This window comes from Athene noctua, chromosome 26 (assembly GCF_965140245.1).
Source record: "Athene noctua chromosome 26, bAthNoc1.hap1.1, whole genome shotgun sequence".
Taxonomy (NCBI): domain Eukaryota; kingdom Metazoa; phylum Chordata; class Aves; order Strigiformes; family Strigidae; genus Athene; species Athene noctua.
The window spans coordinates 2,691,865-2,716,650 of NC_134062.1; the positions used below are offsets into that span (position 1 = coordinate 2,691,865).

Sequence of the window (24,786 nt, forward strand, 5' to 3'; positions counted from 1 at the left end):
CCTTTGTCACACGCACAAGAAGAGCAAATGCATCATCCCTCAGCTGGTGCTGGGGTTTGCTGGAGGGGAGATGGGACAGGGCAGGGATGGGGCTTCTCCCAGGGTTTCACCCCTCTCAAAATCAGGCAATAAATCAGTGTTTCCTTCTCGCTGTGTGTGGACACCATTTGTCCTGCCCCTCTCTGCCACAGAAACTCCTGGTGCCACAGGCAGCCCGTGGCTGCCTGGGATCTCTGTGTGTGTCCCTGCTGCGCTGGACCTTGGGGTTTTCCAGCCTTTGCCATCTCTGTATGTGCAGAGGAGGTTGTATGGGGGGGGGTGCATGTGTGATACGGGGCAGGGGTGCACCGTGTAGAGGTGCAGCTGTTGACACCCATGCTTCCACGTGACCAGAGGGGAGCTGCTTTCTTCCTGGGACTGTTTGCCAAAATACGTCGCGGATAAGGGCTCAGAGGCCAAGGGAGTCTGCTCGCGCAGCCATAGCTCTGCTGTGGTAGCCACGTGTGGGTGGCATTCGCCCGGGTTCTTCTGCCTTGCCGGGAGGAGGCTGCGAAGCAGGGCCAGGGCATCGCTGCCCACAGCTGCAGCCTGGCAGGAACCAGGCAGGGCGGAGGTAGAGCTCTCCCGGGCTCTGGGGGGAGCATGGGGCTGCTGGCAGGGCCCCGCTGGCTCTCCACGCACAGGTAAGTGCCCCGCAGGAACAGGGTGTCCGAGTCCCAGCTCCTGCCGGTGCTCGCCAGTGTCCAGAGGGCCCCAGGAGCTGTTGGGCAGGCGGAGATGTTGCGGCTTATTTCAGTCTTTCTGAGATGCCAGCTGTACTTGTCGGGTTTCACACATCAATAAAACTTATATTTATAGTGTACTGCCTGGATGCGTCCCCTCCCTGAGCAGCCGGAGGGCACGCGTGCGAGGGGAGATGCGCGCATGCAGGCACAGCCACAGCCATCCCGTGTCGGGGCGTGGGGGTGGGCGCTGGGGGGGACACGGGGGCAGGGGGCTGCACGCGTTGCTGGGGACAGGCACGTCCTCTGGGCTCTTTTCTCTGTGGGACTGTTGTCCTGCTCCCTGCCCCGTGCTCTGTGTGAGGTGGGGGCAGCTGAGCACAGGGAGGGGGGTGGGTTTCACTCCGGAGTGAGTCTTGTCCTTGCGGGCTCCTCTCGCACATCTGGACCCCAGCTGGGGACGCAGAGCCACCAGACGTGTCCGGAGGAAACCCCCACGTGCAGCACTTGCTGGTAAGACCCCAGGCCCACCTCGTCGCACTGGTGTGTCCCCATGTTTGGGGGGGACGGGTGTTTTTCCTCGCCTAGTGCCTGCCCTGGCCGAGAAGCGGGGCCGTGGCCGCTCTCCCCACGCTCTCGGCGGAGCTGGCAGCCACCGCGCGCAGGGCGGGACGAGACAGGCCGGCGTCGCAGGAAGTTGCAGCTGCAAAACAGCCGCCTCAGAGAGAAACCCCTTCCTGGGACGAGGATGGAAGGAGGCAGCTGAGCAGCACCGGACTCTCCTCCGCCGTCCCCACGGGTTCAACACCAGACAGCACGAGCGGGGGGAGCCGTGGGCTCGGCCTCCCTGGCCGCGAGTCCTGCTGGAGGTGAAGCCGCCGCTTTCGGCACGGCCGTCGCTCCCGCCTCGCTCGGCGCCAGGCTCACCCTTGCCCTGGGCTCCAGGGCCCTGAACCGCCGGGGCCTCGGCCACCGGACACGGAAGCAGGGAGGCGGGAGGCCGCGGTAACCGAGGGCTCCCCGGGGGGGGCGCAGCGGGTGGGCGGCGCGGGGACTCTGCCCTGGGCTGGTAGAGGGTTACGGAAAGGAGCCGGGAGCCAGGAATGGGACGCATCGGTGTTCTCTTTCTGCAAAGTCCCTCGAGGCCAAGACACCCGGGTTCAAGGTCAGCTCCACTGCCCCCACCCTCGTGCCTCAGTTTCTCTAGCTGGATGACATGATGACAGGCTGCAAAAGGCTCGAGCTGTGGGGGGTGTAAGCGAGCTGCCGCCCTGCTGGCCGTCTCCTGGGGGAGGCCAAATACAGAGAGATTTGTACCCTGTCCCTTCCTGCTTGCTGGGGTTTACTTACACCCAGCCAGTGCCTCAGTTTCTCAGGATTTGGGGGCTGTAAGTGCAGGCTCTGCTCCTGAAGGATCATCCTGCTGAGCTGGGGCGGGAGCCTGAACCAGCACCAGCACAGCCGGTTCTGCCAGACTGGACCGTGTCGGGGCAGGTGAGGCTGGGCAGGGCAGAGCTGCGCCGCGGCCCTGGGGAGCAGAGCTGAGCACCCCCTCCTGCTCTGCCCTGCGCCCCGCAGCTGCCGAGCCCCTCGCCCACCTCTGGAGACGGGAGCTTCGCCTGGGAAAAAAAAAAAATCACTCTGTGCCAGGCTGGATGTGATGCAGTGTCGAGGGACCAGCTGAGCCCCCGCAGCCCCCTGCCAGCCTGTGCCCCCCGGCTGCTTTCCCTGGGCTGTGCCTGGCGTCCCTGCGTGCTGCAGCCCCCCGGGCCTGGCAGGCCCAGCCAGAGGGCTCGGCAGCTGCCAAGGACACGGCAAGGGCTGCCCACTGCGGGCCAGCGCAGCTTGGCAGGGCCGGCCGCCACGGGGCAGCCCCAGGGCACGCCGGTGCTGGACGGGGGGAAAGCACCACGCGCGTGGATATGGGATCACCTTTATTTTCTGCCTTTCCTAAGCCCTTCCCTGCTGCCTCCTCTCTCCCAGCCCCACCACCTTGTTTTACAGGATTTCGTGGCAGTTTTGGGGAGGGCACTTGGTTTGTTCTAATGTCAAGCCCTGAAATGTCAAGCCCTTAAGCCTGAGAGGAGGAAGCCTGCTCCCTCCCCAGCACTTTTGTTCTCTGGCTTATGGTGATTTAGTCTAGACCAGTGACTTTTAGCTGCCAACAGGGAGGTTGTCCCCTGTTCCTTGTGCCCCCAGTGAATTAGGTGGCTGGTACCAGCTGGGGCCCTGGGGGTTGGTGGTGGGTTTGGGGGGCAGGCAGGCTTGCTTGGCAGTGTGGTCCCTCCTTGGGGCCCTGCTTTGCTGCCCTCTTGGCTGCGATGCCTGTGAACGGTGTCTGAGGTGGGACGTGCTTCTGCCAGCTCAGCTCTGCTCCAGCCACCCTCCCAGCCGGCCCCCGCGGCTCCCCGTGGTCGGGGGGTTTGCAGGGTCAGGTGTTGGGTCATCCCTGATTCAGGGATCCCTGGGCTGGGGTGGGGGTAGGTACAGCCTCAGCTGCAAACTGGACTGGGGCCAGAAACTGGCAGGTCCAGACACCCAGCCTGCCTCATGGGTTGTCCCCTCTCTTTCAGGTAAGGGATGTTGCGGGCCGTGCAATGCCAGAGCTGCCTGTCCTGGGGCACTTGGACACATCTGCCAGGGAGCAGGGGGACCCAAAGTGTGTATCTGTGTGCTGCTCCGGTGCCAGGTGAGCTGGGCTCTGTGCCTGTGGATCTGACCCCAGGGAAGCCCTGTCCCCGGTGGACATCCCTCCCAAGCTGCAGCCTGTGCACTCTGTGGGTCACACCAACGAGGCGTGAGGCCAGTGAGCTCAGCGGTGTTATTACTGTTGGGCTGGAGAAGGACACCCCTGACCGTGTGTGTTCTTCCCCTCAAGGCACTGCAGGCAGCTACTTCCTCAGGAAGATCCTTTGTGCAAGTGGCATCTCCCTCCCCAGGTACAGTGTCACGCATCTGGGGCCTGGCCCATTCTGCCCTGTGGCCGTTTGCCACGGGACCTGGGTGGTTGAGCTGGCTGCCTTGGGACCATCGGGGCTCTGCGGGCAGAGACACTGCTTTGCCTCCACCTAGAAAATGACCCAGACGCAGCTCCCTGACTGCTCTGAATTCTCTGCTTTGCCGCAGGTTTGCTGGGGATGCACAGCGCGTGGCTTGCTGACCTGCCTCCAGCTCCCAGCCCTGCCCTGGCCCCGGCCCTGAGCTCTCTCTTGGTGCAGGGGAAGGAAGGGGTCAGCTGGCCCTACCCAGCACTTCCCACAGCATTCGCTTGTGGTCTGACCCCCCTGCCCCAGGAAGGGCTTGGAGCTGCTGGCTCCTGCCCTCCTCATGACACTCTCCCTTCTCTTGCAGGGGCTGTGCTCGCTACCAGGGAGGGTCCCAGGCGCGCTCTGCCCAGCCCAGCTCCTCTCGCCATGGCCTGTCCCATCTGAGGAATGTGGCCACTTCTGGTAAGCTTGCAGCCCTCTGCTGAAGAGGATAGAGGGTCCTACACAGCAGGTTGGGGGCAGCTGCTGTCCTGGGCAGCGTGAGGGTTACCAACAACTGCGGTCTGTCCTCCTCTCTGCAGCCACCTCACTGCAGTGGCTTGGGGCAAGCAACTTCCCCATTCCCCTGCCAGTGAGAAGCCTTTGTCTTGTCAAGCACCTTCCTCTTTCCAGATGCCATCAAGAAACACCAGAAGAGCCTGTCTGCATGGTTCAGCCACCAGCCCAATGAAGAGAGGCAGTTCGGCCCTTCCTTCTCACTGGACGCAGTCCACGTGGACCCAGTGATCCGAGAGAGCTCCCTGGAGGAGGTCCTGAAGCCCTCGCCTGACCTAACCATCCAGAACCAGCTCCAGCAGCCCTGCAGCCAGGTTATCAGCCTCCAGAACCTTTTTGATGTGGATGCCTGTGGGCGGCAGGTGAAGAATGTGGTGCTGTACGGCACCGTGGGCACGGGGAAGAGCACCCTCATCAAGAAGATGGTGGTGGACTGGTGCCATGGTCGCCTACCCCGCTTTGAGCTGGTCATCCCCTTCTCCTGCGAGGACCTGTCCCATAGCCATGCCCCCATCTCCCTGCGGCGCCTCATAACCAAGAAGTACCAGCACCTCCGGGACGTGGTGCCTATGCTGGGCGCTTCCAACCTCAAGGTGCTTTTCATCCTCAATGGCCTGGAGCGCCTCAACTTGGACTTCCGTCTGGCTGGAACGGAGCTGTGCTGTGACCCCACTGAGCCTGTGCCTCCCTCTGCCATCGTGGTCAACCTGCTGCGAAAATACCTCCTGCCAGAGGTCAGTGTCTCTCTCCAGCTCCTTCGTGCTGGAGAAGGGCTGGGCGTGAGCCCTGGGGCATTGCAGGCATGGCCATCATGCTAATTGCTTGTAGTCCAGCTTGGCTGTGAGCGACCAGGCAGCCTCCGTTCCTGCAGGGACTCACCAAGGTGGTCTCATGTCACTGGTTTGTCTCTCTGGGATCTTTGGGGAGGCCTGGTAAGGCAAAGGCGGCAGTCTGCTGGGCTGTGGTCTTCCAGACTCAATGTATGTCTGGCAAGGGATGGGGAAAGCTCTTCTGTCCCCTCTGCCTGGGCCAGATGTGAACCAGCACCCTTTGGGCAGCAGCTTCTTGAACCTCAGCCCTTGGGTGATGTGATCCTTGTGTGGGTTATCCACTTGGGACTCTGCTGAGCTTAGATCAAAGTCACAGAGGGAACACCTCCGAACTCACCCAGCCCTCTGCTTCCAGGCCAGCATCATTGTCACCACGCGCCCATCAGCGGTGCGCCGGATCCCTGGCAAGTATGTGGGCCGCTATGCCGAGATCTGCGGCTTCTCTGACACCAACCTGCAGAAGCTGTACTTCCAGATGCGTCTCAGCCAGCCTGGCTGCAGCGGGGAGGGCAGTGCAGGTAGCAGTTCAGGCGAGAAGGAAAACTTGGTGGAGATGTTGTCAAGGAACTTGGAGCGCCATGACCAAATAGCTGCTGCTTGCTTCTTGCCCTCTTACTGCTGGCTGGTGTGCACCACTCTGCACTTCCTCTACTTCACCAGGACGGCGCCTCCCAGCCAGACTCTGACTGGCATCTACACCAGCTTCCTGCGGCTCAACTTCAGTGGGGAGGTGCTGGACAGCACCGACCCCACCAAAATCTCCATGATGAAGTACGTGGCCAAGACGGTGGGCAAGCTGGCCTACGAAGGAGTGATGTCCCGCAAGACCTGCTTCTCAGAGGATGACCTGCAGCAGTGTTTTGAGGTGGAGATGAAGACTGAAAGCGAGCTCAACCTCCTGGAGGTCTTCCGCAGAGACGTATTCCGCTTCTTCCTCACTCCATGTGTGCAGCCGGGCAAAGAGCACACCTTTGTCTTCACCATCCCTGCTATGCAGGAGTACCTGGCAGCCCTGCATGTGGTGCTGGGTGAGAAGAAGACCCTGGCACAGAGAGTGGGGAAAGAGCTGTCAGAGGTCATTGGGAAGGTGAGCGAAGATGTTGCCGTCGTTCTGAACATCATCTCCAAGGTGCTGCCCTTGCGCTTCCTGCCAGTGCTCTTCAACCTGCTCAAAATCTTCCCTCGCTACTTTTCCCGGCTGAGTGGTAAGGAACGGGATGCTATTGCCCACACCATGGCAGTGGAGCTGTTCAAAGAGGAGGACTACTACAACGATGATGTCTTGGACCAGATCAATTCCAGCATCCTGGGCGTGGAGGGCCCCATGCGCCACCCTGATGAGGCCCCTGATGATGAGGTCTTCGAGCTCTTCCCCATTTTCATGGGTGGGATACTGTCCCGCCGTAACCGTGCCATCCTTGAGCAGCTGGGCTGCTCCATCAAGAACCTGGCAGCCTTTGAGATTGCCAAGGCCATGAAAAAGACAGTCATCAGGAACAGCCGAAAGGGGCTACCCCCCTCTGAGCTGATGGACTACCTCTTCTTCCTGCATGAGTTCCAGAACGAGCGCTTTACAGCCGAGGCCATCCGCTCCCTCCGGACTGTGAACCTCTCATCCGTCAAGATGACCCCTCTCAAGTGCTGTGTCCTGGCGTCTGTCATGGGCACCACGTGCCACGAGGTAGAGGAGCTGAACCTGACCTCCTGCAACCTTGACACAAGCAGCCTGAGGATCCTCTTCCCTGTCCTGCTGCGATGCAAAGCTCTCCAGTAAGTGCCACCTTCTTCTGCCCTTGGGCAGTGCTCAGACATTGGGCTGTCCCTCACCTCTGCCCATCCCAGGGATGCGCTAGGAGCTGGAGCGTGGCAAAGGCAGCCAAGGGCCTGCATGCCCTTGGTGATTCTCGGTGCGGGTTTAGGGGACTACAGCTTCCAACATGCACCACTCCTCGAGCGGCCTCGCTGGGCGCTGCGTGCTGGGATTTGCAGTCCCGACACGTCCTCCCCGAGGTCTCTTTGGGCCGCTCTCTGCAGCTGGTGCCCTGGGCTGGGCCGCCAGGCCCCCTGGCACACCCAGGTCCCTCCCATTGCTCGGGCCCCCCGGGAGCTCTGCCGCTGCTAACTCCGGGCAGGAGGCTCGCAGCCCAAGGGGGGGAGTCTGGGCTGCGCACAGGGCTGGGCTCCGTTCCAGTCCATTTGTGGCACTGCAGTCTTCCTGTCGCCCAGGGGGTGGCGAGCCGTGCTCGGCAGAGATGGACCCGGCTGTGCAGCGGGGCTGTGCAGCGCTGCCTTCCCCCAGATGCTCAGGAGGGCTTGGGGGGGTTCCTGATCCCTCCTCAGCTCTTCGCCCACCCTCTGCGGACCCTGCACCCCCCAGCCTTGCTCTTGCTGGTGCTGGCTCTGCTGGCTGATGCTACCCAAGCTCTGGTGCGCTTTCAGTGTGCTCCCTTTTGGAGAGGAAGCCTTGTGTGGCCTTGCCTGGGGAGCCCAGGTAGCATGGTGATGGGGAGGGCCAGGGAAGATGGAGAGAGCAGGGCTGCCAGCCCCACAGGTAACAGCCACTGTGGCCCTGCCACCCCCATGTCTCTCTCTGCATCAGTCTGCAGCTCAACAGCCTGGGCTCTGACGCCTGCAAGGAAATCCGTGACCTGCTCCTGCATGACAAGTGTGTGGTGAGCAACCTGCGGTGAGTACTGCCTCTGGCCGTGCATGAAACTGTCTCTGCTGCCCAGCGTGTGCCTTGGCCCTGGGTCCCCCGCCCAGCATTAGCATTGTCAAGCTTCTCTGTCCACAGGCTGGCAAATAACCCCGTGGGCGAGCAGGGGGCACAATACCTGGCTGAGGCACTAGCAGGCAACCGCTCGCTGACCCATTTGTCCCTGCTGCACACTGCGCTGGGGGACCGGGGTGCCGAGGTCATTGCTCAGCACCTGGCTGAGAACAAGCACCTCCAGGAGCTGAACCTGGGCTACAACTCCCTGACGGACGCAGCCGCCTTGCAGGTGGTGGAAGTGGCCAAAAAGCACGCGACGCTGGACAAAGTGCAGTGAGTTCACTCTGTCCCATCTCCTCCCTCCTGCAGGCGATGCCTCCGACCCCGTGTCCCTCCCTGTGGCAGTGAGCGGGGAGCCCCATCTGCCTCTGCATCCTTCCCCCCAGCCCTCACAGTGTCTTCTGCTCCTTTTCTCTCAACCTGCAGCCTGTACTTCAACGACATCAGTGAGGAGGGCAAGCGGGCGCTTCACAGCCTGCGCATGGACCGGGATGGCGTCAGGGCACTGGTCTTCCTTACAGCAGGCACCGATGTCTCCGACTACTGGTCCAATATCCTGAACGTGGTGCAGAGGAACCTGCCTTTCTGGGACCGCGAGCGGGTTCGACAGCACCTCACCCTCATCCTGCAGGACCTGGAGAGCAGCCGGAGACAGACTGCCAACCCCTGGAGGAAAGCCAAGTTCCTACGAGTCGAGAACGAGGTCAAGAAAATGCTGGGGGAACTACAGCACGAGACCCTCTAACCTGCCATCGGCCCACCCGGCCAGGGAAGGAGCAGTGCTGCTGGGGAGGAAGCACTGGAGCGTGTCCCAGCAGCACATCCCCTGTGCCCTCGTCTGTGTGGCGATGCCCAGTGGCTGGGTGCTTCCAAGGCTGTCAAGGGTGCTGGGTATGTGAGGCTCAGCCCTCATCTGCGGGCGAGGCTGAAGTATGGGAGAACTGTACAGAAACCAGGCCAGGAGCAAATGGGACTTGTTCTTCTGGGCTTGTAGAGACCCAGCCCCTGCGCTGGAGCCACTGCTGGCCTGGCCACAAGCCACAGCAGTGGCAGAGGGGTGGGACTCAGGGGGTTTTGCTCGTGAAAACTTTGGTAGCATTAAAGTGCACCGTTTTGTTTCCACTGAAGCATGCTAGTGCCAAGGCTTGATCTCCTTTCTGGGCCCTTCCTGGGGAGGAATGCGGGAGGTGCTGGTGCAGCCGTCCCTCCAGCAGCTGGAGTGGAGGGCTCTGGCCCTTCCCATCTCACGGGGACAGGATGGGGCAGCCCCCTTCTGCTCCAACCCTTGACAAACCAGTAGGTCTTCCCCACCGTGGGCTGCCTTTGGGGGCGACTGGAAGCTGGGACACCAGGATCTTCCCAAGCCGGGTGTCCCAGGCCCTGCTCCCAGCCGGGTGAGGGCTGGCAGGGCCCTGGCAGGGCAGGGGAGACGTCGGGGCTGTTTAACTATTAAACCTGGGGCGTCTTGGAAGAGGCGGGGACAGCGGCTTCCCTGCCACTTCACCCTGTACCTTGCTCCCTCTCGCATTCCCTGCAGCCATGAAGCAAACAAAAGGTACGTGCCGGGGCAGTGGGGCTTCGTCCTCCGGGGACCCTTCACCACACACAGGCCTCCAGGCCCTGCTTCTGCGTGGAGTAAGGCAATGTCAGAGCCCAGGCAGGCCACGGAAAGGAGCTGGAGGCATCCAGGAAAATGTGGATGGACGTTGTGGAGGCACTTGGGTTTGGGGGTCCTTGTGCTGGAAGAGGTGGGGAGGGGCTTTATGGAGAGGTGCTCAGGGAAAGGCCTCCATCTCCATCTCCAGGCTCAGGCCAGCTTTCTGGGGCCCCGGTGAGCCCTCTCGTCAGTCTCGCAAAAGCCCTGTAAGCCCCCAGGACTCCTTCCTCTGCATGCTGCCGCCTGGCCCTACTTTGCCCCTGGTGTTGAGGACCCTGCTGGCCTCAGCAGCAGCGGGTGCCCGTTGGACCCAAGGAGCAGCTGTCCCGCTGCTTTGAAACGCAAGAGGACACTGGTGGCGGGGCCAAGGGCTGAGCTGTGCCCGGGCACAGGCTGGGGCTGCGGGGCTGCATGGACTCGGCAAACCCCCCTCACCCGGCGTGGCAAGCTCAGCCTGCAGATGAGCGAGCCCTGAGTGCTGGAGAGCGTGGGGTCTGCTCCCAGCCCACCGCCTCCTGCACTGACCTCTCCTCTCCTTCTGCAGGGCTCGAGGGTGACAAGAAGTCCATCGTGTAAGTGCTGAGCTCCCCCTGGCCAGGGACTTCCCGGGGCTTGTGGTCCCACAGCCGAGCTGTGCGCTAGGGCACATCCTCAGCTGAGGTGGTGGGAGTTACGGCTGCCAGTCCCAGCTGCCTGCCCCAGCAGATGTTAGCTCAGGAGAGATGTGGGGGACAGTCCAAGAGGGAGATCCCCTCCTGGGCCTTCTCCAAGGAAGAGGAGGCACTGGAGCTGTGACCCTTTCTGGGAGGAATGGGGCTCACCTGGCGAGGGCAGGGGGAAGGCTGTGCTGGTGCACTAACACGGCCTCTCCTGCCCTTTGTAATTTCAGAAAATTTGAATTTAACCCCAAAGATGGAATCGACAACCCTGCCTTGTCGCTGACTGAGGACACGGGTAAATACCCTTATCTCTCCAGGGCATCCCTGTGTCAGCACGGGGTCCTGGCAGCTGGGCATCACTGGGGTCCTGGGCTCTCATGCCGGGGAGCTGCGAGGAGGTGAACGCATGAGGCAGAGGGGATGGGGAGAGCCCAGGATGGGGTAGAGAGCTCGTGTTAGGATCCCTGCAGGGCCCTGCTCACGGGCTGGGTCCCCATGCAGATGGCGAGGGTGTGGGGGAGCCCCGCTTCTATCTCCTGAGCAAGAGCAACACGGAGACCTTCGGCTTCTGCCTCCATGAGGAACTGGGCTGCCAGGGCCACGTCATCCGGCAGGTTGAGCTGGGGGGTCTGGCCCAGCGCCGGGGGCTGCAGGACGGGGACCGGCTCCTCCAGGTCAATGGCCACTTCGTGGACCACCTGGACCACCGCAGGGTAAGCTGGGAGCACCCTGGGGCTGTGGGAACCCTCGAGTCCTCCTGGGCCAGGGGCACAGAGGGTACAGGGCCCTGCTGCTCCCTGGGGCCCTGATCCCACGGGTTAGAGGGGTGCCCTGCCTTGGGTTCACAGCCTCGGTCCTTCCAGGTGGTGCAGAAGATCAAGGCCAGCGGGAACCAGGTCCTACTGGCGGTGCTGGACGGCGACTCCTACGAAGCAGCCAAAGCCCTGGGCAGGGACCTGTCCCAGATGCTGCCAGCTGACATCCGCCCGCGTCTCTGCCACGTCATGCGGGACAAAAGCGGTTTTGGCTTTGGCGTGTCAGGTCCAGAAGGTAAAGCAGGCAGCGGGATGCCAGTGCCTCGAGGGTCCCTGACACAGCCCCACCTCATGTCAGAGTGCCTCTTCCCCTCTCTGCAGGCACGAAGGGCACCTTCCAGCTGTCGGTGCAGCAGGATGGGCCAGCGGAGAGAGCAGGGGTGCCACCAGGCTCCTGGCTCCTGGAGCTGAACGGGGCCAGTGTGAGGAGCTACTCGCACGCGCAGCTCACCAGAAAGGTGTGTGCTCCCGGCGCGGGTGGGTGGGGGACCAGGGCCAGCAACGTCACCCAGAGCCCTGCGTTTCCCATCCAGCTAAAGCAGAGCGGCAGCAAGGTGACGCTGCTGGTGGCAACCAGTGCCGTGGAGGAGTTCTACCGCCTGCGGGGCCTGCGGGTCATGGCTGCCTTGGCAGACACCTCCTGGCTCCCCTTCAAGGTCCGGGAGCTGCACATGGTGAAGGGTCCGGCTGGGTACGGGTTTCTGCTCAAGGAGGATGACTGCAGCTCAGGGGCCACAGGTGAGGGGGCTGAGGGGGGCAGTCTGTACCTGAGCGAGATGTGTCTGAGGGTCAGGAATATCCCCACCTGCGCACGGGGCTCAGCAGTGCCAGTTCCCCTCCGGCTGAATGCCTCTGGGAGCATCTCCCCACCCTCCCTCTGTCCTGCTGGGGCAGGCCAGTTCCTGTGGGACGTGGATGCGGGGCTGCCGGCTGAGCAGGCAGGGATGAGGGAAGGGGACCGTCTCCTGGCTGTGAATGGCGAGAGCATCGAGGGGCTGGACCACCAGCAGACAGTGCTCAGGATCCGTGCCCATGATGACCAGGTCACGCTGCTGGTCATTGACCCCGCTGGCGATGAGTTCTACCAGTCGGTAGGTTTTGGGGACTCAGCGTGGTCTCGCCCTGGCTGGGGAGCTCTGGGGTGCTGCGAGGCTGGATGATGGGATGGGTGTCTTGCCACCAGGCCTGCACAGTGAGGGTGTCCCCAGGGGACCTGGCTTGCCATGGAGCGCCAGGAGCTGTACAGCTATCCCTCTTCTGCTCTTCCAGATCGGGCTGTCCCCTCTGCTATTCTTTGAGGACAGTGACCCTGCCTTAGGCTCCCACACACCCTCCCTGCCCTCTCTTAGTGGCTCCCCTGGACTCTGTCACATTGAGGCGACACCAAAGAGACCTGGCTTCTGGCTGGTAGCTGCTGCCAACAGTATTGGGATCACACAGGTAAGCCCTCTTCTTGCCAGGCCCTCTCAGCAGTGCTGTTCACAGCCTGGCACTGCTCTGAGTCCTGGCACCCTCCTACCCTGCCTGTCCCAGTATTTCCCTGGCACCTGTGATGCTGGCAGGAGGGGGCTGCATGGTCCCCTGGCCACAGGGGCCAGGCAGAAAGACCCCTCAACCTGCTATGGGGCAAGGGTGGAATGTGGTGGGGAGGGTAGATGCGTGCTGCCCACAATGCCCCCGCTGTGTCCCTGCAGAGCCCACGCCAGGAGGAGCAGAGGAGGCTGCGCCAGGCGTTCTAGAGGCCCAGGAGCACCCTGCCTCTAGCCAGGCTCCTCCACACAGCACCTTGACCCTGACCCCCTCCCGCTCAGCGGCGCTCCCTGCCTGGCTCCCCGGAGCGCACAGCGCTGCCCAGCATGGCCACTGCATGCCCACAACGGGGCTCTCAGCATCGCACCTTCCAGAGACTCGTCTTCACTGAGACTGAGTCCAAGCTTTTATTAACCAAAGTGGTGGCTTCATGTAACCTGAAGACAGACCTGTGTCTTTGCCTGCCCAGCTGCGTCCGGGGGTATTTAAGGGACATTGCACTGAAGCCCTTGTCCAGCTCCAGGCTCTGGGATCTCCCAGGAGAGCCAAGGCACTGCCCTCTACACCATGACCCAGGGGACTGGGGAGCCTGAGGCTTGGCTCAGCCCGGGGCTGGCCTTCAGACTGCTGTGTGAAGGGGAAAGGGAGCAGCGGATGCTGATGGGGTGCTGGAGGAACCCCCTACCTCTCAGGCTGTGGGCTCGGGTCTGCCCCTGCATGGACATTTCTCTTGCACTCCTCCTCTCATCCTCCCTGTGAACTTGTGGGCAGCGAGCGTCCACCACCCATCACAGCACTGTTCCTGTGTCACCCATTCAGGGTGTGAATAAAAGACACATGCACGCTGCTGTTCGTGTGGGTGACGTTACAGGGAGGACCGTGACTCAGCAGTGCATCCCAGGGCCCGACAGGTCCCATCTTCTCTTACCTAGTCTGGGGCAGCGGGGGTGCTGGGCAGAGGATGGGGGGAGCTCTCCAAGTGTGCTGACAGGGAGGTAGGGGCTGAGAGCCTGTCCTGCCCTGGGGGCCTCAGGGTGCTGTATCTCCAGGGGGTTGAGGCCGAACTCCTGTAGGCGCTCCTTGTGCTCCATGGCGATGGTTGTTCCTAGCTCTTCCCGGTGCTGGCTTGCCTCTGCCATCTTGGCCAGTACAAGGTCCAGGCTACGCTGGTGGGAAAGAGGACAGTGAGGAGGAAGAACTGCCCTGCCAGGATGAGCCACCCACAGCCACGTGCCCACTCACATGGAGGATCTTCTCATACTCCCTCTCCGTGGCATCGAGCCTGCCCTGTAGCTGGGTGATGGTCCTGTCCCTCTCAGCTAGTGCCCGAGTGGCCATCTCCTGGGTCTGCTGGTTCTCCCGGAGCCTGGCGGCTGTGGGGTGCAGGGACAGAGGAAGGGAACACTGAGCACGTGGGCACAGGAGCCTGGCACTGTGCAACCAGCGCAGGGGAGGGTGTGGGCAGTGTGTGGCACAGCCCCTGCCCCATCCCCTCACCCCTGGGGTGGCAGAGGGCTCTGGGACAGGGGTGGAATCACAACATCCCCTTTGCAGTTGGTATCTCTCAAGGTCAGGGATGCACTAGGAATGGGGTCAGGCTTTGTCTTCAGCTGCTGACAGCACAGGGTGAAGGACTCCCATCTCCCCTCGTTCCTCCCAAGAGCTGCCCCGGAGCGAACCCCATCTCCACCCACCAGCAGGGGCAGGCTTGCCGAGGGGCCGTACCGAGCTGCTCCTGCAGGCTCTTCACCTTCGCCTCCAAGCGCTGGCTGTGGGCTGCTGTCTGCTTCTGCAGCTCCTGGTACTGCCGGGCCATCTCTGGGAACCAGGAGGGGAGAAGAGGACAAACGTGGTGACTGTAGGAGGGACAAGCAGGAGGTCCCTGTGCTCAGATCCCAGCACCTGTGACCAGGCAGGGGCTCCAGCAAGGCCTGACCTGAGGGCTCCCCTTGCAGGGTGACAGGCCAGAAGCAGCCGTGCATGCACCCTCTCCCTGCCTGGCAGAGCTGTGACAACACTGGCGGGGGCAGGAGGGAACCCTGGAGGGAAAGTTTTATCTCTGTCGAGCGTGGGAGAGCAAAACTGAGCAGGGAGTTTTGCATGTGGCAAAGACCGCAAACCTCTGGCGGAGGTTTTACCTCTGCTAAAATCAGCCCCTTCTTGAGCACTAACGGAAACGGCGAAGCAGTGAGTTTTGTAGACAGGGAACTCTCTGCCTCTGTGGTCTCTCTTGCCTGTGCTGAGTACAGGCATCTGGGGTGCAGCGAGTCCATGTCCAGAGTCTTTGTGTGCTGACAGCATGGGAGGGAGCAGGGTTAGCCAACAGCAGGGTGGTTTGGCGCTGAGCACTCGAGGCTAAAGGGAGAGGTGATGAGGTAAAGCTTGGGTCTTACCTTGCATCTGTCCCGCTGCCCCCCCCACCTCTGTGCTCACCTTCACCAATGTCTCGCTTGTCTTCCTGGGCCTGCTCCAGCGCCTTTTCCAAATCCCACAGCCTCCGTTTGAGCCCTTCATTGTCAGCTTTTGCCTGCCAGATCGTGTCCCTCCAGGGACCTGCGAGTCAGAGATGCACAGGACTGCCATGGGGACAACACGCTTCCTGACAGGTGACCCGCACCACAACCCTGGCCGAAGCACAGGCAAAGGGCACCACCCTAAACCACACTGGATGGTCATTCCATGCCCGGGACCCCCTTGGTCCAGCAGTGACTTATTCCTAGCCCTTCTCTGCTCGCAGAGCCAAGGGGATGTGAACACCTTCTCAGCCCCTGCCTGGCCCCAAGCCCTGCCTAAACCAGAGTGAATCTCATAGCAATGAACTTCCCCTTCACTACAGCCCAGGGTTGTGCTCAGGAAGCAGTTCCACGGGGGTGCCCTACCACAGCATCCCTACCACCTCCCATCTGCTTTCAGCATTGTTCCTCTCTTTCTCTGGCCTCTGCAAGCAGCTGATGTGCTGCATGCCAGGGACTCGGCACAGCACAGGCAGTCCCTGGGGCTGGAGCCCACATGCAAGGGAGGCTGTATGCCCTCCTCCGGCATGCCTTGCCACTGGGAAGGGCTAATCCCTAGGAAGTGCATGCAGGGCAGCAGTCATCCCTCCCTCACCCCAGCCCCTGGCTTCTCCCAGCCTTACCCAGGTGCTCTTTCGGCATACCAACATCCAGTGCTGCTTTCCGGTACTTGTGCTCAGCTTGGCTTTCTGCAGCCAGAGGGGGAGAAGGAAGGGACAGTCAAGAGCGGGTCTTTAAAGGGGCTTGGCCCAGGGGAAACCTGCCTTGGGATGTTTGCCCCAGGAAATCTTGGCTGAGCCCAACCTCCGGCTCAAACGCCAGCACCAGGGCAGTATTTGTGCAGGCACCTGCCAGACACAGTCAGGGTGTAGCAGGTTTTACTTGAAGCAGCTGCCCTGGAGAGATGTGTGCTCATTGGGGACTGAGGGCTGGGATTCTGCTCTGAAGACGGGGCGGTAGACACGGTGCATAGAGCCTTGGGGACTCCTTCCAAAACCCTGCCCCAGTCTAGTGCATGCATTGCACTTTCAGAGGCATGTAGGAGAGTCTGGGGCCTGGCAGAGCCACGCTCTTTGATCCCCCCCTGGATCCTGCTGGGTTGGAGGGTGCAGTGGGGTGCAGGGTGCTTTTGGCAAGGCCCTGGACCCCCTGTCTCCCGTATCCATCAGGCATAACTGGGCTGCTGCCCTGGTGTAGGGTGAGCAGGGCTGGGGGAGATGTGGAAGCAGCAGCCAGACTATCCCGTAGGGCCCCAGAGCAATCCTGGGCTCCCGGTTCCAGCAGCGCCCCCGATGCCTGCCCTTGCTGGGGCTGGGAAGCAGCAGGGGCACAACAGGAGAGGCACATTCCTGCTGGCTGTAGGGAGACAAGATCCCAGACTTACCCGATGTATTTTTCTTCTGCTGCTTCACTCCTTTCTTCCCTTTCCCTTTGTTCTTCAGAGGCATCCTCCTGCAACGTGATAGCAGCGCTCCCTCTCAGCAACCGGTGATCGTTTGGAGGAGAAAGAGGAGGCCCGGGCCTTCCTAGCACATGGAGGAAAAGGCTTCTCCTTCCCTAGGAAGCAAGACCCGGTGTTGTGGAGCTGCCATGTCTCTGCCAGGATTGCTGTCCTGCCAGCACCTGTCCTGGCTGCTAGCATAGACCTCAGTTGCTCAAGATGCCTTCAAGATAATCCCTTGCTATCGTAGCAACTGTCTGCAATGAAGGCAGGTTGTGGCCCAAAACCCACCTCCACCTTGCAGCAGGTGAGCATCTCATTCCCGTGACAGAGGCGTGGATCGAATGCGCCCTGTGCCCAGTGCGGTGCTGGATTAGTCCAGGGCTGGCCCCGCTCCCCAGCACTGAACTGGTCCTGTTTGGCTGCAGGACTGTAGGACACGGCTCGATGAGGTAGGCTGAACCCTGTCCCACTCATGTCCCGGAATGGCAGTCCCAGTATGGATCCAGCTGGGCTGTGGGGAAATGGGGACCTGGTGTGGAGGGAAACTGTCCCAGGTCACAGCTTGAAACAAGCCTGGCGTCTTCCTCCCTCCCTGCCCTGGCTCTCCTCTCTGGCACACCCTCCTGCTCAGCACTGCGCGTTTTGCCCTGGGGACTGCAGCTGCCTTTGGATCTTCTTTATAAAATAGGAGAGGAAGGAAGGGAGAGGATTTTAAACTGCTGATTCTGCTCAGGATGGAATTAACCCCAAATACCTGTGAGCGAGCAGGTGTTTCCTGGGTGTGCTGCCGTTCTTCAGCAGGGTGCAGACCTTGCTGCGTGGCCAGGGCAGCAGGAGCCAGGCGGGCAGCGGGAGCAGGGAGCTGGCATGTGGGGAGGCTGCGGGGCCATCCGCTGCCAGGGCAACCCGGGGACGTGTGGCAGGGACACGCCGTCCTGCCGGAGGAGCTGGCAGGGCGGCAGACTGGGTGTGGAGAGCCAGGGACAACAGTGGGGGCCATTCCCCCACGCGGGTGTGCGGGCAGAGAGGCTGGAGGGCGCCTGGTGCACACCCATGCACGCACAACCGAAACCACCGCCCAGCCACGCGGAGCTGAGCCATCCGAGGGGCGTCCCTGCGTGCGCAGGCCTGGGGCTGGCAGGCGGTGGGGGGGGCACACCGAAAGGAAGGGGAGCGCACGCCTCCATCCCACCTTGGGTGGCACAACCAGCAAAGGCCCTAGACACTGCTCTCAACCACAACCACACAAGACGCACACGGGTGGGCAGAGGCACCCGGAGGCACCCCTGCCTGCCCGCCGCCGGGCTGGGGGAAGCTGTTTCAAAACAACCAGCGTGACGTGGCTTTCCGGCACAGTGGTGGCAAGTGGCCACTGTGCTGAGCATGGATGCTGGACTCCTCTTTCCTGCAGGGAGGGAACAGTCCCAAGAGAAAGCAACCTTTGCTTGAAGTCTCACGCGTAAATACAGCCGCGACTTGGAGTGAATCATGCCCAGAGAAGCAGATAGTTAGGAATGCAATTGCTCAAGCATGTTCCCTGATCTCTTTGGATTGGGGCCATGGCGATTTTTGTATTTGGCTTCACAAAGTTGGTATAACCCTCCCCAGCCCTCTCCCCAGGTACTTGTGGTATCCTGGAGCTGGCCAGGGCACCCTCCGGTGGTCAATCCGGCTTGACTATTAGCCAGAATCCATTAGCATCTAATGGGAAAAGCCTCAGGAACACAGCCTCAATAAATGTTGACATATTTGAGGTCAATATAATCCTTAGGAAAATTTGCCCAGGTAATTAAAACCAGACAAGGAGCTGCCTGTCCCAGAAATATTTACCAAGCTTTACCAAAGGCAGTAAAATCAAGACAGAGAGTTTTACAACCAACCTATGCCGAGCTCCCTTGCTGTAGCTAGTGCTGCACGCTGCTTCCTCCTGTCCTGCTCCTCTGACGCCGCATCAAGCCATGTGCCATGCGGGAACTCATCACGAGCCGTCAGCCAACAGCCAGGCCTGGTCCTGGGCAGTGAGCTGTGGAAGCAGGCAGTGCTGGAGCCGGGGTGGCGTGGGGCAGCACAGTGCTTTGCCGTGACACAAGCAGGCTGATGTAGGATGTGCGTGCGCAGCCAGGGCAGGGAAGGGAGGGACGGCATGCACAGCCTCCCTGTTAGCAGCACCGCAGCCTGGGCGCAGAGCCCTGCAGCGGTGCCCTGGGCTGGCAGAGGCCGCAGCAGCAGCAGCAGAGCACGGCATGTCCCTCCCGTGGCAGGTGGTGTACCCGGGCAGTGGCTTCTCTGTGGCTTTGCACGTCTGGCACCTCAGAGGTCCTGGCTTCCACACAAGAGTGGGTGTGTGCATGTCGCAGAGGAAACAAAGAGGTGAGCCCTGTCGCGGGGTTCCTCTCCTGCGTGGACCCCGGCTCCCCAGAGGCTGAGGCCGTGCTGTCCAACCTCTAGGCCTGAGCCCAGTCTGAGCACTCACACTCCCCGGAGTGAGCCTGGTCAAACTGCAGCATTTGCGGTTTTGTTTTGCGTACTTTCCTCCTTGAAGCCTGTGTTGTGAGACTGATGCTGTGCTGTACCAGCCTCAGCTGGTTTTTTTGCAAAGGGAGTGTTTTTCTGCCTGGGAAAGGAGGCTGAAAAGAGGATCTGAAGGCAGCGAAGAAACAGAACTAAACTTACTTTCGAGCCCATGTCGTAATTTCTGAAGGTTTGGTGTTGTCAGTTCTGCCAAAAGATTGATCTGCTCTCTGGTCTCCTTTTCTCTCCCAGTTCTGTCTGCTCTTACCCCCCCGGGTGTCTGTGCTCCTTCCCCCGGGGATCGGTTGGAGCCGGGCTACAGGTACCGGGGTTGGCAGCCCCCGCAGTGCAGGGAGAGAGCCCCGTGCCCCTGCAGCAGGTCCAGTGCCAGGGCGCTGCGGCACCCCCCGTCCTGCCCCCTCCGTCGGGGCCGGTTTCTCCGCGGCGCTGGCTGCCAGCCCCGCTGCCGAGGCCTCACGTTCGAGGTGCCCGGCCCGGGCTCAGCCCGCGGCCCCGCCGAGCAGGCCGAGGGCCGGCTGCTGGTTTCCCACGGCCGGGCCGAGCCACGTTCCCTCCGGGCGAGGACGTTTCGCCGACCCGGCGGGGAACGGGTGGGGGCAGAGGCCGCCGCGCAGGGGCGCCGCGCGGTCCCCGGGGCCGCTTCCCCGTTTCGGGGCTGGACATCGGCCCTTCGAAGAAAAGGGAACCCGTCTGCTGGAAAGGGGAAACGATCCTGTTTTGCAACGGCCGAAACCAGCGCTGCGGGCCCGGGAGCCGCCGCCGGCCGCGGGTCCGTCCCGCCGCGCTCCACGCCCCGGGGCCGGCGGGACCGGGACAGCGCGGCCCGGGCGCGGCCCTCGCCGTTCCCATGGCGACCCCGCCCCGCCCCGGCCCTCCCGCCCGCACCAAACATGGCCGCCGCGCCGCCCTCGCCCGCCGTCCTGCGCCTGCGCCACGGCAGCGGGGCGGGGCCCGGCGGATGGGCCGCCGCTCGCCCCTCTCCGCCCCGCCCCCCTTTCCCCTCCCGGCCAATCGGCGCCGGCTCCTCTCGGGCGGAGGGGGCGGTCCCGGACGCGCGGGGGGGGGCGGCCCGCCAATCAGCGCGCGGCGTGGCCGGGGCGGAGGGCGGAGCGGCGCTAGAGCCGGGCGCCCCCGCCGCCGCCGCCACCGCCCGCGGCTCCCGCTGCCGCCGCCTGCCCGGCCCGGCCCTGCCCGGCCCGGCCCGCGGGAGCGCCCCCCACGCTCGGCTGCCCTGCAGGGCCGCGGCCCGGTGCCGGACGGGGGGCGACGGGCCGGGCGCGGGTGTGGGCTCGCTCGCGGCCGCCCCCCCGCCCCCGCGCCGCCCTCATGTCGGCGCCGCTGAAGAAGGGCCCCGGGGGGCTGATCGGGCTCATGAAGGACGCCTTTCAGCCGCACCACCACCACCTCGGCCCGCACCAGCCCGGCGCCGTGGACAAGAAGATGGTGGAGAAGTGCTGGAAGCTCATGGACAAGGTGGGCCCGGCGGGGGCGTCGGGCCGCCCTGGGCGGGCGGAGAGGGCTGTGAGGCGGCACCGGAGGGTCGGGCTGGGGCGGAAGCGGGCGCTGGGTGTCGGGATCCGGCTGGGGCGAAGGGCTGGGGCTGAGCTCAGGCACTTGGGAGGGCGGGGGGCGCGTTGGGGTAGGGCGTATAGGGCTGGGCTGAAGGGTCGGGGACGCTGGGGGGGCGCTGGGGGCAGAGGGGGCTCTGGGGGGAGGGTAAGCCAGGGGCTGCAGGGTTTGAGCGCTCGATGGCTCGGGGTGGGGCTGGGGTGAAGCGTTCAGGGGGATTGAGGCCTGTTTGGATGCAGGATAGGGTGCAGCGCTTTGGGGGGGAGATGTGGGGCGCAGGAGAGGCCGGAGGCAGGATGGGAGTGGGGTGGGAAGATTGGAAGGTGCGGAGGGAGAGCAGCGGCTCTGCCGGGGATGAGCTGCGTGCAGGGCTGCGTGTGGAGAGAAGATTTGGGGCGGAGGATGCAGACCTGCTGAAGAGGATCTGGGATTTGTGCCGTCGGATTTTTGTCGATGTTGGGTGGGTGGGGGGCATTGCTGGTGCTGGAGAGGGTGGGTAAGGGTAGGGCTTGGTGGGGAGCTGCAGGTGCATCCCAGTGGGGTCATCAGTAAGTCCCGCCTGTGTATAACTGCACGAGGGAGGAATCGAGGGTTTGCTGGTCAGAATCGCAGAATCGTCTAGGTTGGAAAAGACCTTGAAGCTCCTCCAGTCCAACCACTGCCCTCACACTGACAGTTCCCAACTGCAGCAGATCCCTCAGTGCTAGGTCGACCCGACTCTTCAGCCCCCCAAGGGATGGGGACTCCACCACCTCCCTGGGCAGCCCGTTCCAACATCTAACGACCCGTTCTGTAAAGAAATGCTTCCTAATATCTAGTCTAAACCTTCCATGGTGCAATTTGAGGCCATTCCCTCTTGTCCAGAAGGTAAGCCTTGCCCTGTGATAGGGCCTGGTGTGTAGGTACTGGATGGTGAGGCTGAACTGCTGCTTTATGGCAGTCCAGAATATTTATTTTTTTTTTTTTTTTTTTTTAAGGAATAGGGGCACGTTAACCGAGCTCAGCACAAAGCCTTTTCTTCAAAACTGGGAGCCTGGTAAAAAGCCTAAAAGTCTGAATAAAACCCTCTGCAACAAATGTATGTAGTTCCACAAAATTAAGGAGTACGAAATCTAATGTTAAACACCAGAAACCTGTGATGCGGGAGCTGGAAAGGCTGTCTTACAGTTCCACGCCTTTATGTGAGACACTGTGCTGTGGGGGCATTAAGACTCTTCCCCTCTTCCACCCTTTAAAATGCCAGGAAATGGCCGTTGCTGGGGTCAGGACACCAGACCTTTTGGCCTGATGGTGTGATGGGGTATGGCAGCTGGTTTACTAGCCTGGCTAGGTGTGTTGGCAAATCCATTGCTTTAAGAAATCCTGGTGAGTTGTTAGTGAATGCTAGTGTTTTTTATAGAATGTCCCAGTCAGTGAGCATAGACATCCACACCTGAGCATAAAATAAACCTTCTGACATTTTTCTTGGGATTTTGATTGATCCTGTGTTGTTATTACTGTTCAGCCCTGAGAATCGAGGCTAGGCTGGACATGCTGGAGTCTAAAATGGGAAGTGCATTTTGTAATGCTGGGTTCAGGGCCCTAAAAGTAGTGCAGAGTAAGGGCATGGCTGAAGTTGCCCGCAGTCCTTGGGGAGCGTCACCTTGCCACCTTCCTCCCCTCTGGGAGCAGGGCAGGCAGGGCTGATGGGCATACCTCATCCAATTGCCCTGCAGGCTTATGCATTTCAACTTTTCTTTCTCTTTTTTCCCTGCATTGTTTATGCATGCAGTGTCTGAAACTCCTGCAGTAAATGCTAAAGCAGGCAGAGTAGATGACTTTTTTAAAGGCATACTAAATTATGTTCATGCCAAGAAATCACTTTGCGTTGGCTGGCTCAACAAAAGACGTAGTTTATAGCTGTGCCTTGCTGGGCTTGTGATGAGCTTTGATCACCTTCTACAGAGAGAGGTTGGGATAAAGAAAAAAGTCTTTTGAAAAGTGCCAGTGGCTTTCTTGCAAACATTGAGGGCAAGTGTAAGTGCTAGTGTGGGAAAGGTAGTTTGAGCACGGAAACATGATCCCCTTAGAAATAAGTTTAACTTGCAGATACAGCTTGTAAGAATGCACGTCTTCATTCTCGTGCACAGGATCTAGAAGTGAGTGTCAACCTGTGTTTGACCTCATAACCTGGCCTGTTCAAAGGAAGAGGTTGGCCTAAAAAGAAGTCTTTGGTTACTTTGACATTCAGAATTGCAGCGGGATGGGTGTTTTGCGGTGGAGGGGGGATACTTTCACACCTTCAGATCAGCATAGCCAGTCTTCGGCCATCTACCCTCTCCGCTGTGATATCACGGGCAGAAAAGCCAAAGCTACTCTTACAGTAACCTCTTATAAATGTGCATTGACTTCACAGTTTTGCTTGTAGGCAGCATCCGAAAGCTCTTAGTTGTCGGCTTAATTTTTAAAGTCTTAGGGTTAGTTCTTCAGTCTGATTTGTACAGGAGGAAAGATTTGACTGTGAAAAGCCTTTCAGATTTCAGTTAGGCTTTAGTTGTACTTTTGTACGCTCATGAGAACACATCTGGATTAAAAGTCTTTTTAGTAGCGTAGCAAATTGCCAGGCAAACACGGTGCTTGTGAAACTAGTGGTGAGAAGGGCTGTATGAATGGAAGATGTGGAACATGGGTTGGTTTTCTGGGCCAAGTAAATGAAATTACAGGTGCAGATTTAAAAAAAAATAAATAGTTGTGTGCATGTTTAATAGATGATGTGTTTGCCTTTCAGAAATGTGTGCTGTATCTGTGTGCGTACAGTACATTCACATTAGTCTGCATAATTAGCTGGTGTTGTCAAAGCGTTCGTGCATCCCTGTTTTCGGATGTGACTGATTAATTTCCTATGCTAGTTGATTCTTGTCCAAATATTTTCCCCATAATGTTCTCCATAAGCTGCCTGACGTATTCCTGTCTTTCCGATCCTTCCACTTGAAGTTCTCATTTTTTGTCAGCACTAACTGTTCCTCCGGCAGTTGCGTGTGGTCACATATAGCATGGACATAAAATAGCCCTTTTCATCGCTGTGCAGCAGGATGTTCACCTTCACCTGAATTAGGTGGCGTTTACGCGTTGATCTACAGAATAGAGGTTACGTTTTGTCTTTGGAAGCTGAATGTGCTGTTAGACTTCTTGTGAGCCTGCAGTGACAAATAGCATAGAAAGCGACATAGCAATTTCCCTGCAGTGTCTTGAACCTAGTAAAGTGTTTTAGATTGGTTCAAGTGGGAGGAACTACTGTTAATTTATTTTTTTTTTTATTATGCTTGCTCATCTTATCACTAGCGGTCTTCAGCAAATAAAGCAATGCTTAGTATAAGAAAGCGTATGTTGGATTATTGGCTGGTGAAAACAATTTGTATTTTTTTTTTTTTTTTCACAAAAGGATGAGATAACGAATCAGCTCTTGCAAATCAGGGCAGCAGATAATGCAGACCACCCACAGCCATGAACTCAAGTGGTATTGGAAGAATAGGTGGTGTAGTCATGAACTGCTCGGAGTGAGGTATAAGAGATGTAGCAGGGGAATGGTAGAGTACATTTAGTAAGACGTGGAGGAGGAAGATGAGCTTTGAGATGAAGCTTCTCCAAACAGCGTACTGATGCCATTCAGTTTCTAAAACTGATACAGAGAAATGCCACCGTAGGTCACCTTTATTGTAAGTAGAAGAGAGGCCAAATGCAAATTCAGCAAGAGATAAGAGAAGTTTGAGTAGGTTTTCCTTTGCTGTTAGCTTAAGGTGACACGAGATGTGATTTCAATACAGAAGTCAGCTACTTACCTCTGACAGGGAGGAAAGAGCTTTGGAGGGGTCTGAGCTGGAAGGGAAAAACTGTGATCTGGAACTCTGTGACGCTGTTGCTGACTGAGGCTAGCAGGTGAGTGGTGTCTGTGCTGGGGACGTTCTGCCAGAACAAGAAATGGGGTGCTGTATCCATGGCTGCAGCAAACAGGCTGGTGCCAAGAGTTTTTGTGGGTAGAGCTGGAGATGGGCAAAGCGGGAAAGTAACGAATCGGGAGGCTGGGACAGGCAGACAGGAGCAGAGAGGGGGATTAAGGGTGCGTTGGAGGACGCTGCCTGCTAGTGTAGCAGCTGCTGAGTCTGTCTTGAGCGGCCACAGTTCCTATAGGTTTGTGTCCTCTGTTACACAGCCCTCTGCCCT

The 24,786-nt window shown here is 60.1% G+C and overlaps 4 protein-coding genes across 8 annotated transcripts in view; 3 read left to right on the forward strand and 1 right to left on the reverse strand.

The window, feature by feature from the left end:
• The first annotated feature begins 1,460 nt into the window (after nucleotides 1–1,460).
• NLRX1 (NLR family member X1) lies at nucleotides 1,461–8,988 on the forward strand. 4 transcript variants are annotated; one of them, XM_074927649.1, is made up of 9 exons: nucleotides 1,461–1,591; nucleotides 3,296–3,411; nucleotides 3,601–3,661; nucleotides 4,074–4,171; nucleotides 4,382–4,998; nucleotides 5,450–6,864; nucleotides 7,694–7,780; nucleotides 7,889–8,140; nucleotides 8,294–8,988. In XM_074927649.1, exons 2-9 carry the CDS (start codon nucleotides 3,303–3,305, stop codon nucleotides 8,610–8,612), a joined length of 2,958 nt encoding a protein of 985 aa, XP_074783750.1. In that variant the 5' UTR covers nucleotides 1,461–1,591; nucleotides 3,296–3,302; the 3' UTR covers nucleotides 8,613–8,988. The 4 variants fall into 4 exon arrangements, with proteins under 4 accessions (XP_074783750.1, XP_074783752.1, XP_074783751.1 ...); XM_074927650.1 differs by lacking the exon at nucleotides 1,461–1,591 and adding an exon at nucleotides 1,803–1,887; XM_074927651.1 differs by lacking the exon at nucleotides 3,601–3,661 and having other exon boundaries at nucleotides 1,467–1,591.
• Nucleotides 8,989–9,628: 640 nt separating this feature from the next.
• NHERF4 (NHERF family PDZ scaffold protein 4) lies at nucleotides 9,629–13,396 on the forward strand. The gene is made up of 9 exons (XM_074927658.1): nucleotides 9,629–10,096; nucleotides 10,414–10,478; nucleotides 10,685–10,896; nucleotides 11,047–11,233; nucleotides 11,320–11,456; nucleotides 11,532–11,736; nucleotides 11,893–12,089; nucleotides 12,268–12,438; nucleotides 12,693–13,396. The coding sequence occupies exons 1-9, from the start codon at nucleotides 9,936–9,938 to the stop codon at nucleotides 12,735–12,737; spliced, it is 1,380 nt and encodes a 459-aa protein (XP_074783759.1). The 5' UTR covers nucleotides 9,629–9,935; the 3' UTR covers nucleotides 12,738–13,396.
• Nucleotides 13,397–13,412: 16 nt separating this feature from the next.
• DRC12 (dynein regulatory complex subunit 12 homolog) lies at nucleotides 13,413–18,445 on the reverse strand. The gene is made up of 7 exons (XM_074927192.1): nucleotides 18,366–18,445; nucleotides 16,428–16,598; nucleotides 15,665–15,738; nucleotides 14,962–15,081; nucleotides 14,254–14,346; nucleotides 13,771–13,901; nucleotides 13,413–13,694 (listed from the first exon to the last, which is right to left on the reverse strand). Exons 2-7 carry the CDS (start codon nucleotides 16,487–16,489, stop codon nucleotides 13,413–13,415), a joined length of 762 nt encoding a protein of 253 aa, XP_074783293.1. The 5' UTR covers nucleotides 16,490–16,598; nucleotides 18,366–18,445.
• Nucleotides 18,446–20,277: 1,832 nt separating this feature from the next.
• Nucleotides 20,278–24,786, forward strand: part of CBL (Cbl proto-oncogene) — a 45,026-nt gene continuing 40,517 nt past the window's right edge. For both annotated transcript variants that reach the window (XM_074927431.1, XM_074927432.1), the window contains exon 1: nucleotides 20,278–20,490. In XM_074927431.1, the coding sequence (XP_074783532.1) occupies nucleotides 20,344–20,490 (147 nt within the window). In that variant the 5' untranslated portion in view covers nucleotides 20,278–20,343. The remainder of the gene's footprint in view (nucleotides 20,491–24,786) is intronic.